Here is a 16,742-nt window from a genome sequence, read left to right as displayed (position 1 = left end):
CCGTCCTCCTTTGCGTAGGTGTGAGCGGTTAGCGCAGGCGTGCCAGGAATAAATCACAATTCAATTTGATGGAGCTAGGCATATGGCCTTGATCGGACTTCTACTTCAAAGTTCAAACAAACGTATGTGGCTTAGCGGTTAAGCCACAAGAGATTTTTTTTTCCTCAACGAAGAGAACTTCAAATTTCCCCACCGTAGGAAATGTGGAATCAAAGTAAAATCTAAGACCCAAATGAAGAACTCCATTACTTGGCGAATAACGAAGTTTGAAACGAAAATGGGTAAGGGACAAAGGAAATGAAAATAACACGAGAGGGTGAGTTTCTCCTAAACTTATAGTAAGAAATTAAGTTGGTTTTGTCCTGATTGGAATTAGTTTTGCATCCAACTTTGTGGATTATTAATTCATCTCGATGAAAGGTTATTTCATTTATTTTGCTAAAAAGTGGTTAATTTCTCAAAATACTTAATTAGGTAAAAGTATTTTTTTTTACTTTTCATATTCCTCTCATTAAGATGAATGAATAATCCACAAAAATTAGGTGCAAAACTAACAAATGCGAAAAAAAAATTCAAATAAAAACAAAACTAGCTTAATTTCTTATTATAAGTTTAGAAGAACTGTCAAGGCTTGAAATGGAAATGAAACTGAAAGGATTGAGCGACTAGAGAAATGGAAAACGGTACTGGAAGAACTAGAAGAAAATTATAACAATTGGAGCAAAGGTTTACTCAGGTTCCCACTTCCTTGCCAACGGGCTTGCAGCCCAATAACACTTGCTCACCTCTTTTACATGAAAGGCGATCGAGGATTGGATCCTCGTTAAGAGCGAGCGAGAGTGTTTGGTGCGGTAGTTGATGGCGCCCTTTGGGTTAGTCTCACCCGTATGCCGCTTAGCAACACCCCTTCTCCATCCCTTTAGGAGTAGGCTAGACAACTACCGTGAGAAAAAAATCTTTAATGTTTGATTAATTTGATGTTTTAATTTGCTTGAATATCTCACGCATGATCGTGGAGGGTCTCATTTTTCGGGAAAAAAAATCTTCAATGCAATGGTTATTATGCAGTGGTTATTTGTAATGCTCTATCACATAATGTGAGCCCTATGCATATAAAGGTGGAGCATAACAAATAACCTGTCGCTTTTTGGAAATTTATTTTCCAATCTATAATGATTACATACTTAAGATGATACGGAAAAAATCACAAAGAGAGGAGGATCCAGTCTCACCATATATACCACATGACAAAATATTCAATCTATATCGATATTTAGTTCTATATATCTACCTGAAATATCCAAAATGTAAACCTCATTGTTAATAAACTTGACAAAAAGAAAATTCCCAATAATAATTTAAATTATACTAATATAAAAAATTTGCTACCACTGAAAAAGTAGCTCCAATTTATCTTCCTCTCACTAGAGCCTTCTCAGCCGTCTCCATCTCTTGTAGTATCCTAGCCTTCCTCTTCGCCGGGAGCGGCGCAGTCGGGCCGAAACTGATGTAATGGCCGGAAACGGCGTTAAGGGCCGAGTAGATATCCCGGAAGGAAGCCCGGCCCAGCAGCTCTTTCTCCTTCCTGTACTTTGCCACCCACGAGTTGGAGGCCTCTCTCAGCTCTGCCACGGCCGCCGGCACGTTGGGGTCGGTTTTGTCCATGTTTATGGTGCTTCTGATCTTGCTGATCACCTCTTCTGCGTCCTTCACGTACTCATCGTCCTCGGCGGCCTGTGCCGGCGGGGCAGGGAGGAGGAATGACGGAGAGAGGATGCCGGCCGCGGCGAGGGATAGGAAGTGGCGGCGGCGGGGATGTGATGTGGTGGTGGTGGGAACAGTGAGTTTGGATTTTATGATGTTTGGTTTGGTGGTGGTGGGAGTGATGAGCGTTGGAGAAGCCATGGTTGAAGTGGAGATTAGGGAGGGGAGAGAGAGAGAGAGAGAGGGGGGGGGGGGGTGGTGGTGGAAGAGAGTGTGATTTTAGTAATAGGGAGGATGTGGTTTTTTGCCACGCAGGCTTATCACCTTATCTTCAATTTTGGTTTATGGATGAGAAAAGGTTCGATGAGATTTTGGTGTGATTGTACCAAATGCTTGTATACTTGTACTTACAAGGAGTCCCTTGGAGTTTCGAATAGAGCTGCACAAAAAATCCGATCAACTGTAAAATTAGTGCGGACCAAACTGATTTATACCTTTAGAATTTTGTCCGTGGATTAATGGTTCGGATATGGATTCAAAATTTAAAAACAGTGAGATACAGATTATGATTGGATTTTTATTTGCAAATCGTAGATTATCTGAACCGGACCGTGAGATATTTAAAAAATAAAAAATGTAGTATATATGTTGCATAGTAAATAATTATAATTTTACAGCTACTTTTATAAATCGTTTGTAACTATTTGACAATATCGTATACCAATATAAACTGTTAAACCCAAGGAGGTAAAGTGCAATTTTAATTTTAAAAGGCTGTATACTCGTTTGAGTCGTTTTGTTGATGTGTTTTTCTTTTTTCTTTTTTATTGTAGTGCCGCGCTCTAGAGAATAGAAGATTTACCTTCATGGTTTTTTTTTTTTTTGTTTTTTAGTACTTTGCTAACCTAGAACTAGAAATAGAATTCTTCCTTGGATAGTTGATGACTTGATGTAATGTATTTTAGAACTTGGAATACTTGCTAAGTACATCAAAATTTTCCATTTTTAGAGTACAGAATCATGTATTTACAGGTGATGAAGTATTTGGTTGATGCAATCTGTGAACAAACTGTGAGAGTTTTGGTTCAGACACGAATTTTATTTTTACAGGTGACCGAACTGTGAGAGAGTTTTGGTCCAGACATGGATTTTATTTTTTCAAAAAATAGTGACTCACGGATTAGGACGGGATTCATAGGAATTAGATCCGATCCGGACCGTGCGCAGCCCTACTTTCAAAGAACCAAAAAATAATTGGTTTTGAACATACACTGAGAATGCGGCCGCATCGGGTCCCCTGTTTTTGTCTATTTTTTGAAGGGCCCTTTACTTCTCTACTTTTTTTTATGCCATAGGCATAAGAGGAAAATTTCCAACAAAGCTTAGGGCCCAATTTAATTGAAAATCCCAAATAAAAAAGCCCAAAAAATGAGTAGTAGTAAAAATGTAATTTTAAAAGTTTGTGGGTTAAATTATTATATTATAATAAAAAAACCTGTATATTTGTCCTAACTTTTATTTAAAGAATCCAAACCCAATCATTGGAATCAAATGAAGAAACACCCATGGCCTTCATTTTACTTCCTTTTAATCATCAGAGATATGAAGCTCTTTACTGGGGAATAATAATGGTCAAAGTGGGAGATTGACTGGAATCAATTATGATTGATTGGCTCTAGTTTTGTACTACATCTCATCCTTGTTGTCTTTCATTGTTTTTTTTCATAATTATTAAATTCTCATTTCTAATTGCGCATGATTATGCGGATATCAAAAAATTGCATGTGATTATATATGGGCTGGGCTTTCTTTCTTCTTTCTTTCCTTTCGGGGAAAATGACGGCCAATGACGTGTTTTGATAATTAATACCCGCGAAAGACCGTTTTGTTGAACTTGACTGTGGGCCTTCTTTAATTCTCGTTATTCTGAACAATACTGTGTAGGCCAAAATTGGAACAGAAATGGGCCTTTGTGGGCTCAACTAGACTTCAACTGAGAACACGACTTGTGAGTTTTAAACTGTTGGGCCCCCGAATTATGTTAAGAGGCAGCCCAATATTATTGAAGAAACGGAGTCTAACAGCTAGATATCACCTTCAACAAAAAGAAAAAAAGGAAAGAAAAAAAATAAAAAAACAGCTAGAGACGAAAATAAACAAAATATAAATTGCAGATGTTTACCGATGATCAGACCACCATTTACCAATGTTTTCCAATGCTTTCCTTTTCGGGTATTTTACGAATCAATTTTTTTTTTATAAATTAATCGAACGGGGGCAGGGGGTTGTTGAAAAAATAGTAAACCGAATAATATATTTTCTTTTACTTGATTGGTTTCATCTATAAATTCCTCCAGTGACCTATGATTCATAGTTTTTTAAAATTGCAGGCCTTGTTGTGTCGGCCCAGTCCAAAAAAATGATAGAGACTTTTTTTTTTCCTTCTAGAAGTATGAAATGATAGAGCTTCGTCACATGGAAAATGAGATATGGTCCAAATCTGCCACGTGGAGCAAGTCTGTGTAGGTAGCAGCGTTCAGTGTTTTAACACAAGAAAGAATAAGATAGAGACAGTGATAACCTCAAAAGGTCTGATGATGGTTAAGGTCTGAGATTTAAGGATTTGCTCTTTTTTAAAGTCTCAACTTTGAAACACCTCAGGTACAATCAACTCCTTTCGGGCCCATCAATACAGTGCCAAATGGGGCTCCCGCCAGTGAACAATGGATTGGTCCTAAAAATTAGTTAGAGTGCGCTTAAGTTGATCCGAACAACTGACGATAAATGAATTTAAAAAGGGATAAAGATGGTGATTGTTGTCCTAACTTGTAAGTAGGTACAAATATTCTAATGAAGGGAAGGCCCATTCCAAGGATATGTCACTTTGTAAATTTGTATGGTACTGTATTTACTAGGTCAAGGATTGCCTTCAATGAACTGAGTCAACTGATCACCATTTCAAGCAAGGGTGTTCCAAAGTTTAAGTACTACTAAAAGTCGGACCCGGGGTGCTGTAATGCACCCCCTGCACTACACGTGTAGTGCGGCTTATTTGGCTATCCATCTCGATAATGGAAGGCTCAGATTTTTATTCGAACAATAGACAGCTAGGATTTGTAAGAGCTCGGATTAAATTCGAGCCGTCCGTGCCGAGATGAACGGCCGGATCGGCTGTAGTGTAGTGCGGCAGGTGCACTACAGCCCCTCCCATCCATGAAAACCTCTCTAATTTGTTGATATCTTTGGTAAACTGTAACGAAATTTGGATGGTCTATCTGTTAACCAATTACTAAAAGATAAATCCTCTTTGAAAAACTAGACATCTTCTTGACAAATCAAACGTACGGTTGGTTTTATTTCTTGGAGTTAGGCACATTTGGCCATTTCGAAATTTTTTTACAGAGGAAGATAACGATACATGTCTAGTGAATCGGTCAAATGGAAGAAGTTTCCAACGGCAGTCTAGTTTTAGTAATATCTATTGTGGCTCATTCACAAGAGTCTCAGAAGTTGAAGTCCTAGTAAAAAAATGTAGTAGTTGAGATTGATCAGAACTTCAGAGCATTGTGTCCCGCGCTTAGTCACGTAATCCTTCAAAATGACCATCGCTCCCACGCTCTACAGTACTCATGCTCCGCACTCACAAACTCTAGTTGTTTGGTGGAGTTTCGAAAGGCACTTTCACGCTTCCACGCGCTCACGCATCTATATTTGCATGTGCATTATGTGACTTAGGTCCCGCTACCAACAACATGAAGGAGCTCGGGAGTTAGTTTTTTATATATATGTTTAAAAGTTCGATTGTATACGAAATTTCTTGGACTGAATACATCATGTGGCCGTACCAGCTCATGGTTTTAGTCCACAGAAGACTTTGACAAAATCTATCATCATGAGCATTCTGAATCAACAACTACACAAGTATTTATCTATAATTAGCAAGAAATTAAGGGGATTTGGTCTCCCTCCTTTCTCCTAATAACATATTCGGGTACTGTCGATGATAGTCAATCTTTGTTGTCGATATATATATATATATATATATAGTCACATCAATTAGGAAGCATGTATTTAAAAAACTTGTGCAGGAGGACTTGGTCTCCATCCATTTTGCTACCGTAATCTCTATCCACTCTCTTGTTTTTTCGCAAATTGTAAATGATATTCGGATGGTGTTCTAATCCACTAAGAGATAAACCTTATTTGAAAAATCCTGTTTGATTTTTCTTGGTGTACTAGCTAGGATAATTTAATTTGGACAATCGAAACTTGTCATAGATCAATGCTACGATTTATTTCTCATAAAATCGTTTCGATAAAATGTTCCGATGGGCCATGGCTACGATTGCCTAGCCTAGTAGTATCACCTTGGCTCTTACGAGCTCTGGTGCTCATTATGCAGGATTGTATCCCACTACCACCAAGAAGAAGAAGAAGAAGAAGACGACAACGAAGAAGAAGGGATAGAGTGATCTAAAAAATTTAAAAAGTTTCTGGTTCGTGTGGGTACGAGTATGGTTTAGTCCAAAGGAGAATTGGACCAAATCTGTCATGAAAATCTGGAACAACAGTAATTATATCCTATCCTAAAAATAATAAGCGAGAAGGGGATTTGGTCTACCTCCTCCCGGCCTGTCAATAGATTTCCGGCGCCAATTATGATTAGTCATATCAATCTTACAGTATGTGTTAAATAACCTGCGTAGGACTCACGGAGCTGATGTTATTCTGGTGATCCATATTGCTACTCAGATCTCTATTTGCTCTTAATTCTTTTGTCAACTATAATGCAATTTAGATGATCTATTATTAGTCCACGAAGCTAGAGATCAATGATCCTTCTTTGAAAATTTAGGGCTCGAATTTTCTTGGCGTTGAAATAACTTGGCCTTTTGAAATTTGTCACAAGAGACAACGAGGCATGTTGATAAATCAATTTACCATAAAAATTTTGCTACGAATGAGAGGTTCAAATCTCTCCTCCTATAAAAATGTTCAGAGATTACGAATTGGTGTGCTGATCAAATGAGATTGTATCACGCTACCAAAAAATGTATCTTGATAGAGTTCCTAATTATTATCGGAGTATTATTTTTTTGAGAACACAAACGTATGCGAGAAGCAGAGGATTTCATCTCCCTCCTTAATTACTCCTAATAGGTTTCGGCGCCCACAGTAAGAAAGTCGCTACAATCAAACAGCATGCATTAAACAACTTCTGTCCAAGCCATGCAAATACTCCCTCCATTCTCTCCGTTCCATATTGAGAGTTTACTACCAAAAGTCGTGCCATTTTTAAAATCAAAAATCAACTGCTTCCGTGTATAATTTTTTGAATTTTCTTGCATCAAATTAAAGTACTAATTGAGATGTTTAATACGGTGCGAAAAAATTTGAAAAATTATACATGGAAGTAGTTGATTTTTTAATTTGAAAAATAGCAAAAGAGAGAATATGAGACTCTCAATATGGAACGAAGGGAGTATACTTCTTGATTACTATGGGAGAACAAAACTAAATTCAAAATCCAGCGCCAAAAACAATTGACAAAGTTGTGATGGTCCCAAGTGCCCATTGATGCAGCGCAGACTTTTTTTACGAAACTATTTGCAATAAGAAAATATGAACTAAAAGTACTTTATCTTCGAACACACAACAATGAGATAAATTTCGTTTTCTTTAATTCAATAACAATAATCTTGCCCAAAGGCTTACATCCTTTTTAAATAATGATGATAGCATTCTACCCTAAAAAACTAAACAGGAATTAAAATAATAAAAAGCTAAATCTCAGTCTTGGAAAACAATAATAATAATAAAATACAATCAACCTGATTAAGAAAACCTAATATTTTAGGCAATTTATACTAAAACAGAAATATCCTTAATAAAATACTACTACTAATTTAGAAATTATAATATAAAATTCATATATTTCTAGAATATTGGCTTGCATCATCCACAACTTAAGTAATAATACTTAGCAAATCTTCCTCAACATGCCCTATGCGGGGGAATTATTTTATAGCCTTTCACTTGCATTTTCTCTCTAGCTAACTTCTTGATGTTGGATTGATGTCTGAAAACTCTTCAGAATAAACTGATTTTACACGAGGCGAACTTAGATTTGAAATTTTCACACTTATTCGATATTGGTTTATGATTTTAATTGTAACAACATTTATCCCCAACATGCTTGGATTAGAAATTTATAAAAGCGGTTAACCACGGCCAATTAATCATATGCAAAATGAATAATATTAGCTTGTTTATTCCATTTATTGTAGAGACCCGTAATTTATTTAATTACTGAAAATGATTAATTAATGTCAAAATGAGAAAGAGTGGTTTATTGGTGGTTGATTAGATTGAGGATTGAGGTGGTGAAATAGAAACTACAGGGGGTGAATGTGTGATTTACATATAAGTTAGTATCTATAGTGTGTGTGAGTGTAGAAGATAATTATATCTCCATAGGGCTGCAAACGAACCGAGCCGCTTGTGAGCCGCTCGCAGCTCGGTTCGTTAATGGCTCGTTCAAGCACGGCTCGAAAGTTAAACGAACGAGCTCGAGCCGAGTTTTTCAGCTCGTTTTGTAAACGAGCCGAGCTCGAGCTAGGATAAGCTCGGCTCGCGAGCCGGGGTATATATACTTAAATTTAGAATTTTTATTGTTATTTCATAATTTGTTTTTTCCGTTTTCACTTTTTAGTCAACCAAGGGAAGCAAGAGCACACGCACACCAGTACACCCCTGCTCCATAGGAAGATGAAAGATATATACCTTCACAATCAAAATATTTTTGATTGTATTAGGCCTTTGCGAAGATATATATACATTTTTCGTTGGTTCGTTAAGGCTCGTGAACAAGTTCAAGCTCGAGTCAAGCTAAGGCCTGCTCAGCTCGAGCTCGACTCGTTAAGTTTTCACTGAGCTCGAGCTCGAGCTCGTGTTCGTTAAAAACTTAATAAACAAGCTTGAACACCGTAAAGCTCCGCTCGGCTCGTTTGTAGCCCTTTATTATAATCTCCATATCTCACTCTCTCTCATCCGTCCCCCTCCCTCTTTCATCTGGCTATCTCTCTCTCCTCTCCTCTCACTTAAAACTCCACCTCATCTCCCAAAATCTTCAAGAATCAATTTTCCTCAAGCCTTCCATTTACGTTCTTGAGCTCGGAGATCCGTGAGTTGGGCTTGAATCGAAGTTTCGGAGTTCCAGAGGCTAGGGCTTGTTAAAAAAAGTTTGAATCTCGGCTATTGTTGTGAGGTAATGTCACACCCTCGATTTTTAACATAAATATAAATGATTTCCATAAATAAAATCTCGCCATAATTTGTACGATAACCAAAATGAAGTAGCGTTCCCAAAATATTACATCTTCGGCTCCGAGGCCCAAATTAACGCAAGTACTGAATATTCAAGAGTTAAAGGTTACAATATTCCATAGTCAAAAGATTTACTATAAAGTTACAAATACATCTTCAAAGAGATTTAGAAAGATGCCTAAGTAACTCCTCAATCGATAGCTTTCAAAATAATGATCACATCCAAGCATTCCAAGCATGCACGCTATTGTCCTGTATTAGTACCTGAAAATGATAATAGGCTTGAGCTACACTAGCCCAGTAGGAAATTCTATGCTAACATTATATGCAAGAGAAATGCAAGGATGATCACAAGGAAGAACGAGATACAGACCACACAATAGGCAATAACCGAGGCTTAACAATCCGACAAACTCAGTATGAAATTTGGTATACACCTCAATCTTTAACCGTTTCACTCTCCATGTGTCCAATATCGCTTCACGTTAAGTGTCATGAGCCGAAGCTCCTGCCGGGCTAATTATGGGACCCCGATATCCCCTGCCAAGCGCCCACCGAGAAGGTTAGGCCTTGAGTGATCATTATGAGCATAAGCTCCTGCCAGGCTAATTATGGGACCCTGATATCCCCTGCCAGGCACCCACCCGTCGATGGGCCCCAAATGTTCTCGTTGTGTCGATAAGTGTCCAAAAATCTCTTACTCACATAACGTGTCATTTCAATTTAATCAAAGTCCATATGGAAATCAACGTCCAATTATACCAAACAAGGGGCGAAGGTTGCAAAGATACTCAACGAACTCAACGAATATGATCGATAGTGTTATGGAGTGATTTGGTGACGTTTGGAACAAGTTAGAAGCGATCGGGGGTCAAGACAATGGAGTCGGAACAAGAAACAAAACTTAGCCTTAAGGCATTGAAGTATAGATACTATGAATTTCAGTATCTATACAACAGGCCTTAAAAACTTTCAGAGACCGATTGTATCGATACTGATTTAATCAGTATCGATACGACAGTAACCTAAGCCGTTCCAGAGATTCCTGTATCGATACTGAGAAGAGCAGTATCGATACAAATGGGTGTTCGAGCAAATTTTCTGCAGATTTCAAGAAATCCAACCACAACAACAACAACAACAATAGACACGATTTCAAGCAAGGAGAGCACTTCTATTACATATATTGAGAGGTAGAATCCCTACCTCGAGGCCGAAGAACGAAACCCACAAGAATTTCAAGCCCTAGCTTCCGAAAATCGAAACCGAGAGCAATACGACTCCACCGAGCTCCAACCGGTGAAATACGGACCACAATACGCGTAGAGGATGAATGTTTGAAGGTTGTGTTGAGTGGGTTTTGGGTTATTGGAGTGAAATTTGGTGAGAGGGCAAGAGAGAGGGAGAGAGCCGAGAGAGAGCTGGGAGAGAGATGAAAAAAAAAGTGAAAAGGGAAAAAAATTTCCCAGGCATATACACGGCACACACATGCACAAATTACACTAGCACCCATAACTTTCAACTCCTTACACTTTGACCCCCAACTACAATATTCTCATTAATCCATCACTTTTCCATTTATAAAACAATAAAATTATAAAATGAATTTACGGGTCTCTACATTCTACTCTCCTTAAAGAAATTTCGTCCTCGAAATTTTTCCAAGCCAAGGTTAGCTAACATATACATCATATATGCATGCAACAATCATAGCCATTAATCTTGTGCAACAAGTCAATTATCAAGACACGTAAATCTTAAACACTCACATTGGTTCATTCCGAAAATAGGTGCGGATACTTTTCTCTAACTTCGTCCTCCCTTTCCCATGTCGACTCTTCTCTACCCTGATTGCTCCACAAGACTCGCACTAACAGTATCGTCTTACCCCTTAGTACTTGGTCGCGCGAATCTAGGATACGCATCGGTTCCTCTCCATAAGACACGTCGGCCTCCAACTCAAGTTCGGACCATTCTAACACGTGCGACGGATCCGGTTCATATTTCCTCAACATAGACACGTGAAACACGTCATGTACACCCGATAGCTTCGGTGGCAACGCCAAACGATACGCGACCTCCCCAATTTTCTCAATGATATCAAACGGCCCAATATAACGTGGCGAAAGCTTCCCTTTCTTTCCAAAACGCGACAAACCCCTACGAGGCGATACTTTAAGGAATACGTGGTCCCCTTCTTCAAATGACAATGGGCGACGACGACGATCAGCATAGTTCTTTTGTCTACTTTGAGCGGTCAACAATCTTTGGCGGATCACCTTGACTTGTTCGGTTGTTCTTTCTTGTGCTTTCTTAAGGCGTTGGCGAATAGCTTTCATACTCTCGGAGGTCTCCTTGATCATATCCGGCCCCACTAACGTAGCCTCACCTAATTCGGTCCAACACACAGGCGATCGACATGGTCTCCCATACAAAGCCTCATAAGGTGCCATCTCGATACTAGATTGATAGCTATTATTGTACGCGAATTCGACTAACGGTAAGTGATCCTCCCAACTACCCCGAAAATCCAAGACACAAGCCCGAAGCATGTCTTCCAAAATCTGAATCGTTCTCTCGGATTGCCCATCGGTTTGAGGATGATACGCAGTACTAAACAAAAGGTTGGTGCCCCAAGCGGCTTGCAAGCTTTGCCAAAAACGCGCGGTAAATCTCGGATCTCGATCGGACACGATAGATACGGGAATCCCATGAAGTCGGATAATCTCCCGAATATACAAACGGCTAAGTGCATCCACGGAATCGGTAACCTGAATAGGTAAAAAGTGTGCTGTTTTCGTCAAACGGTCCACGATTACCCAAATAGCGTCGTGCCCCCTTGGCGACCTCGGTAAACCCGTAACGAAATCCATCGTCACGTTCTCCCACTTCCACTCGGCCACAGGCAATGGTTGTAACTCTCCCGCGGGTCGTTGATGTTCGGCTTTCACTTGTTGACACGTAAGACACCTGGATACGAAAATCACAACGTCCCTCTTCATTCCGGACCACCAAAATTGCCTACGCAAGTCATGATACATTTTCGTTCCCCCCGGATGGACGGCTAACGGTGAATGGTGAAACTCTCGCAAGATTTCTTCCCGACACGAAACGGGTACGAACAACTTTCCTTGATAGCGCAAGCTTTGATCGGCGTGTATCATCCACCCCTCTTGAGCTTTTCCACTAAGGAATTTAGCACGAAGTTCCTCCGCTTCTTCATCGTGTTGTTGTGCCTCAATTACTCGAGTCGATAAAGTTGATTGCATGGTCAAGTTGCATAACGTAACCCCTTCCCGAACTTCCTCGAAATGCGAAGCATAAAAGCCCAAATCGTTCATCATTTTCCACTCGTGGATAGCTAGACTCGCTAAGTGTATCGGTTTTCTACTCAACGCATCCGCCACGACATTCGCTTTCCCCGGGTGATATTGCAATTCGAAATCGTAGTCCTCTAAATGCTCCATCCAACGGCGTTGTCGAAGGTTAAGTTCCTTTTGAGAGAATAAGTATTTCAAACTTTTATGATCGGAAAAGACTTCAAACTTCTCACCGTACAAGTAATGGCGCCAACTTTTCAAAGCAAAAACGACGGCTGCAAGTTCTAGATCGTGGGTAGGGTAGTTTCGCTCGTGAGTTTTCAACTGTCGCGATCCATACGCCACTACTCGCCCTGCTTGCATCAACACGCACCCTAACCCTTCCTTAGACGCATCACAATATACAGAGTAGCCAACTCCACGTTCGGGCACAATCAGAACCGGTGCAGTCGTCAATCGCTTCTTCAATTCTTCAAAGGCCATCTCACATGCGTCACTCCAAACAAAACGAGTCCCCTTACGTGTTAATCTAGTCATTGGCGCTGCTAAACGAGAGAAATCAAGAACAAAACGGCGGTAGTACCCGGCCAAACCCAAAAAACTACGAATTTCGAACACGTTCTTCGGTCGTTGCCAATTCATAACAGACTCTATTTTTCCTGGATCGACGGACACGCCACCCTTCGAAACCACGTGACCCAAAAATTTGACTTCGGATAGCCAAAACTCACACTTACTAAGCTTGGCGTACAATTGGTGCTCCCTTAAGATTTCAAGAACAATGGTGAGATGCGATTGGTGTTCCTCCTCCGTTGGCGAATAGATAAGGATATCATCGACGAATACAACCACAAAACGATCAAGGTATGCACGAAAGATACGATTCATTAAGTCCATGAATGTAGCTGGAGCGTTCGTCAATCCGAAAGGCATAACAACGAATTCGTAATGGCCATAACGAGTGCGGAATGCGGTCTTAGGAATATCCTCTCTCCGAACCCTCAACTGGTGGTAACCGGACCTTAAATCAATTTTGGAAAAACAGGTCGCACCCCGAAGTTGATCAAACAAATCATCGATTCTAGGCATGGGATACTTATTCTTAATGGTGACTCGGTTTAGCTTACGATAATCGATACACAAGCGGAGTGAACCATCCTTCTTTTGCGCAAAAAGAGCCGGTGCTCCCCACGGTGACGTACTCGGACGAATGAATCCTAAGTTCTCCAATTCCTGCAACTGAGTCTTCAACTCTCTCAATTCGGCTGGCGCGAAACGATACGGAGGTATAGAGATAGGAGCGGTACCGGGTAGTAAATCGATAACGAATTCAATCTCTCTTTCAGGAGGTAAACCAGGTAACTCTTCAGGAAAAACATCGGGAAATTCGCGAACTACTAAAGGTAACTCCCCACGTGTCGACAAATCTTCATCTAACGTCAAACTCGCCAACAAGGAATAAATTGACTCGCGCTCTCGAGACCCACATAGATACGGTTCCAACGGCTCCCGACGCTCCCCAAAGAATTGGAAACAAGGACCCCCAAGAGGACAAATACGAACTCGACGCTTGAAACAATCGATGGTAGCATGAAAGGTAGATAGCCAATCCATTCCCAAGATAAGATCAAACCCCGACATTCCCAAAACGATGCAGTCGAATACAAAACGATGGTCACAAATGACTAACTCGCAATCTCGACAAATATGACCAAGAGGCGTTCTACCCCCTAATGGTGTCTCAACAAACAAAGGAGGACTAAGACTCTCCGTTTCCAATTCCAAGGCACACACAAATGATGCAGCAATGAATGAATGCGATGCTCCAGAATCAAAGAGTACTTTAGCAAATGAGTTGAACAAAAGAAATGTACCCCTCACAACGGATGCTTCTGGAACCTGAGAAATAGAAGGTGAAGCATTCGAGTTGATGTTGAAAACACGCCCCTGGGTACTCTGACCTTGTGCAAAACCTCCCCTCTGACCAGAACCCTGAGTAGGCGCGGAAGAACTCGCTCCCTTGTCACCCCCGGAACTCTGAACCGACGTAGTCTGGCGGAAGTGAGGTTGTTGCTGCCTCTGAGTGCCCCTAAACTGTTGGCCAACATTATACCCCGTTCCCGGCTGCTGCACGGAACCCGACTCACTTTGCACTATCGACCCCTGAGGACAATTCCTAGCGAGATGATCCATCTTCCCACAAACATAACAAGCCTTCTGGAGATGTGGACACTGAGCACGAACGTGTCCAGGTTGATTGCACTTGTAGCACACAGACGGAGGTCTAGACAAAGCACCCCGAGTCCCTGAAGAAGAAGGTACCCTAAAGTTGGATTGGTTAGATGGTTGCTGAGATGGTTCCCTCTGTCTCTTCCGTCCTTGACTCCCAAAGCTTCCTGACGATGAACTCACACTCACAACTTGTTGCCTCGGTTCCCAAACTCCCCTATTCCTCTGTGCTTCCTTTGGTATTTCAATACTTCTCGCACACTCAACAACCTCGGCGTATTTTGTCTTACATTGCACCATTACCATTCTCCTCACGGTATTATGAAGCCCTTTCTCAAAACGTCTACATTTCCTTTCCTCCGTCGCCACCAACTCTGGCGCAAATCGAGATAAAGACTGAAACTTTTGAGCGTATTCCGACACGGTCATACCCCCCTGCTCCAACTTCTCAAACTGATCTCTCAACTGCTCACGACTAGTCTCTGGAAAGTATTGTTCCTCAAATAATGTCTCAAACTCGGCCCACGTCAAATTTTCAACATCCGGTTCATTTACTTGAGCTACGGTCCTTGTCGCTCTCCTCGCATCCTTCCTAGATTCTAGGACAGACTCCCACCACTCATTGGCTTCCCCGGTAAGTTGAACAGCCACGATATTCACTCGTAAATCGTCTTCGGTAATCTTAAGAGCATTGAAAAGTTTACGGATTTGTGCTAACCAATGATCGGCCACAAGAGGATCACTACTTGTCCCATCAAACATCGGTGGATTCCTACGGCTAAATTCTCGCATTGCTGATAAGGCTCGGTTGTCTGCATTTTCTCTAGGAGCTTGGTTGAACAGATTTGCAGCTGTAAGTGCTGCGACAAGATCCCTAGCAAATTGAGTTTGATTGGGTGGTATTTCTGCAGCCCTACCGGCCCCAGCCCCCGGATTCCTACCTGGGTTCTCCCCATGCTGACTAACCTCATCCTCTGGTGGCACCCCACGGCCACGACCACGGCCACGACCTCCCCGGTTTCCTGCCACACCCCGCCTAACACGCGATTTCGGAGGCATTTTACTACAAGATATAAGAAAGGAAAACTATTAATCACAACATCACAACTATGTCCCCAAATTCCCAACACAGGTTAATAACAACTCTACACCACTCTACGATATCGAAAATGCAATGCCACGTAATCATACGAATGTTAGTCACACAAGCATGCACAAGTCATGTAAAAAAAAAAAATACAGAATTTTGAACCCATGAGACGAAACGTCTCCCCACGGTCGCTAGGTGTTCTAAACCTAACGCTCTGATACCAAGTTGTCACACCCTCGATTTTTAACATAAATATAAATGATTTCCATAAATAAAATCTCGCCATAATTTGTACGATAACCAAAATGAAGTAGCGTTCCCAAAATATTACATCTTCGGCTCCGAGGCCCAAATTAACGCAATTACTGAATATTCAAGAGTTAAAGGTTACAATATTCCATAGTCAAAAGATTTACTATAAAGTTACAAATACATCTTCAAAGAGATTTACAAAGATGCCTAAGTAACTCCTCAATCGATAGCTTTCAAAATAATGATCACATCCAAGCATTCCAAGCATGCACGCTATTGTCCTGTATTAGTACCTGAAAATGATGATAGGCTTGAGCTACACTAGCCCAGTAGGAAATTCTACGCTAACATTATATGCAAGAGAAATGCAAGGATGATCACAAGGAAGAACGAGATACAGACCACACAATAGGCAATAACCGAGGCTTAACAATCCGACAAACTCAGTATGAAATTTGGTATACACCTCAATCTTTAACCGTTTCACTCTCCATGTGTCCAATATCGCTTCACGTTAAGTGTCATGAGCCGAAGCTCCTGCCGGGCTAATTATGGGACCCCGATATCCCCTGCCAAGCGCCCACCGAGAAGGTTAGGCCTTGAGTGATCATTATGAGCATAAGCTCCTGCCAGGCTAATTATGGGACCCTGATATCCCCTGCTAGGCACCCACCCGTCGATGGGCCCCAAATGTTCTCGTTGTGTCGATAAGTGTCCAAAAATCTCTTACTCACATAACGTGTCATTTCAATTTAATCAAAGTCCATATGGAAATCAACGTCCAATTATACCAAACAAGGGGCGAAGGTTGCAAAGATACT

General features: G+C 40.9%; 1 protein-coding gene across 1 annotated transcript; it reads right to left on the bottom strand.

Annotated features, from left to right (window-relative positions):
- Positions 1–1,245: 1,245 nt before the first annotated feature.
- On the bottom strand, positions 1,246–2,072 carry LOC131329014 (photosystem II repair protein PSB27-H1, chloroplastic). The gene has a single exon (XM_058362039.1). It carries the CDS (start codon positions 1,903–1,905, stop codon positions 1,411–1,413), a length of 495 nt encoding a protein of 164 aa, XP_058218022.1. The 5' UTR covers positions 1,906–2,072; the 3' UTR covers positions 1,246–1,410.
- Positions 2,073–16,742: the final 14,670 nt, after the last annotated feature.

Source organism: Rhododendron vialii, chromosome 6a (genome assembly GCF_030253575.1).
Source record: "Rhododendron vialii isolate Sample 1 chromosome 6a, ASM3025357v1".
Lineage (NCBI taxonomy): Eukaryota > Viridiplantae > Streptophyta > Magnoliopsida > Ericales > Ericaceae > Rhododendron > Rhododendron vialii.
The sequence above is the reverse complement of the archived record's forward strand: the minus strand, read 5'-3'. Positions and strand labels throughout refer to the sequence as shown.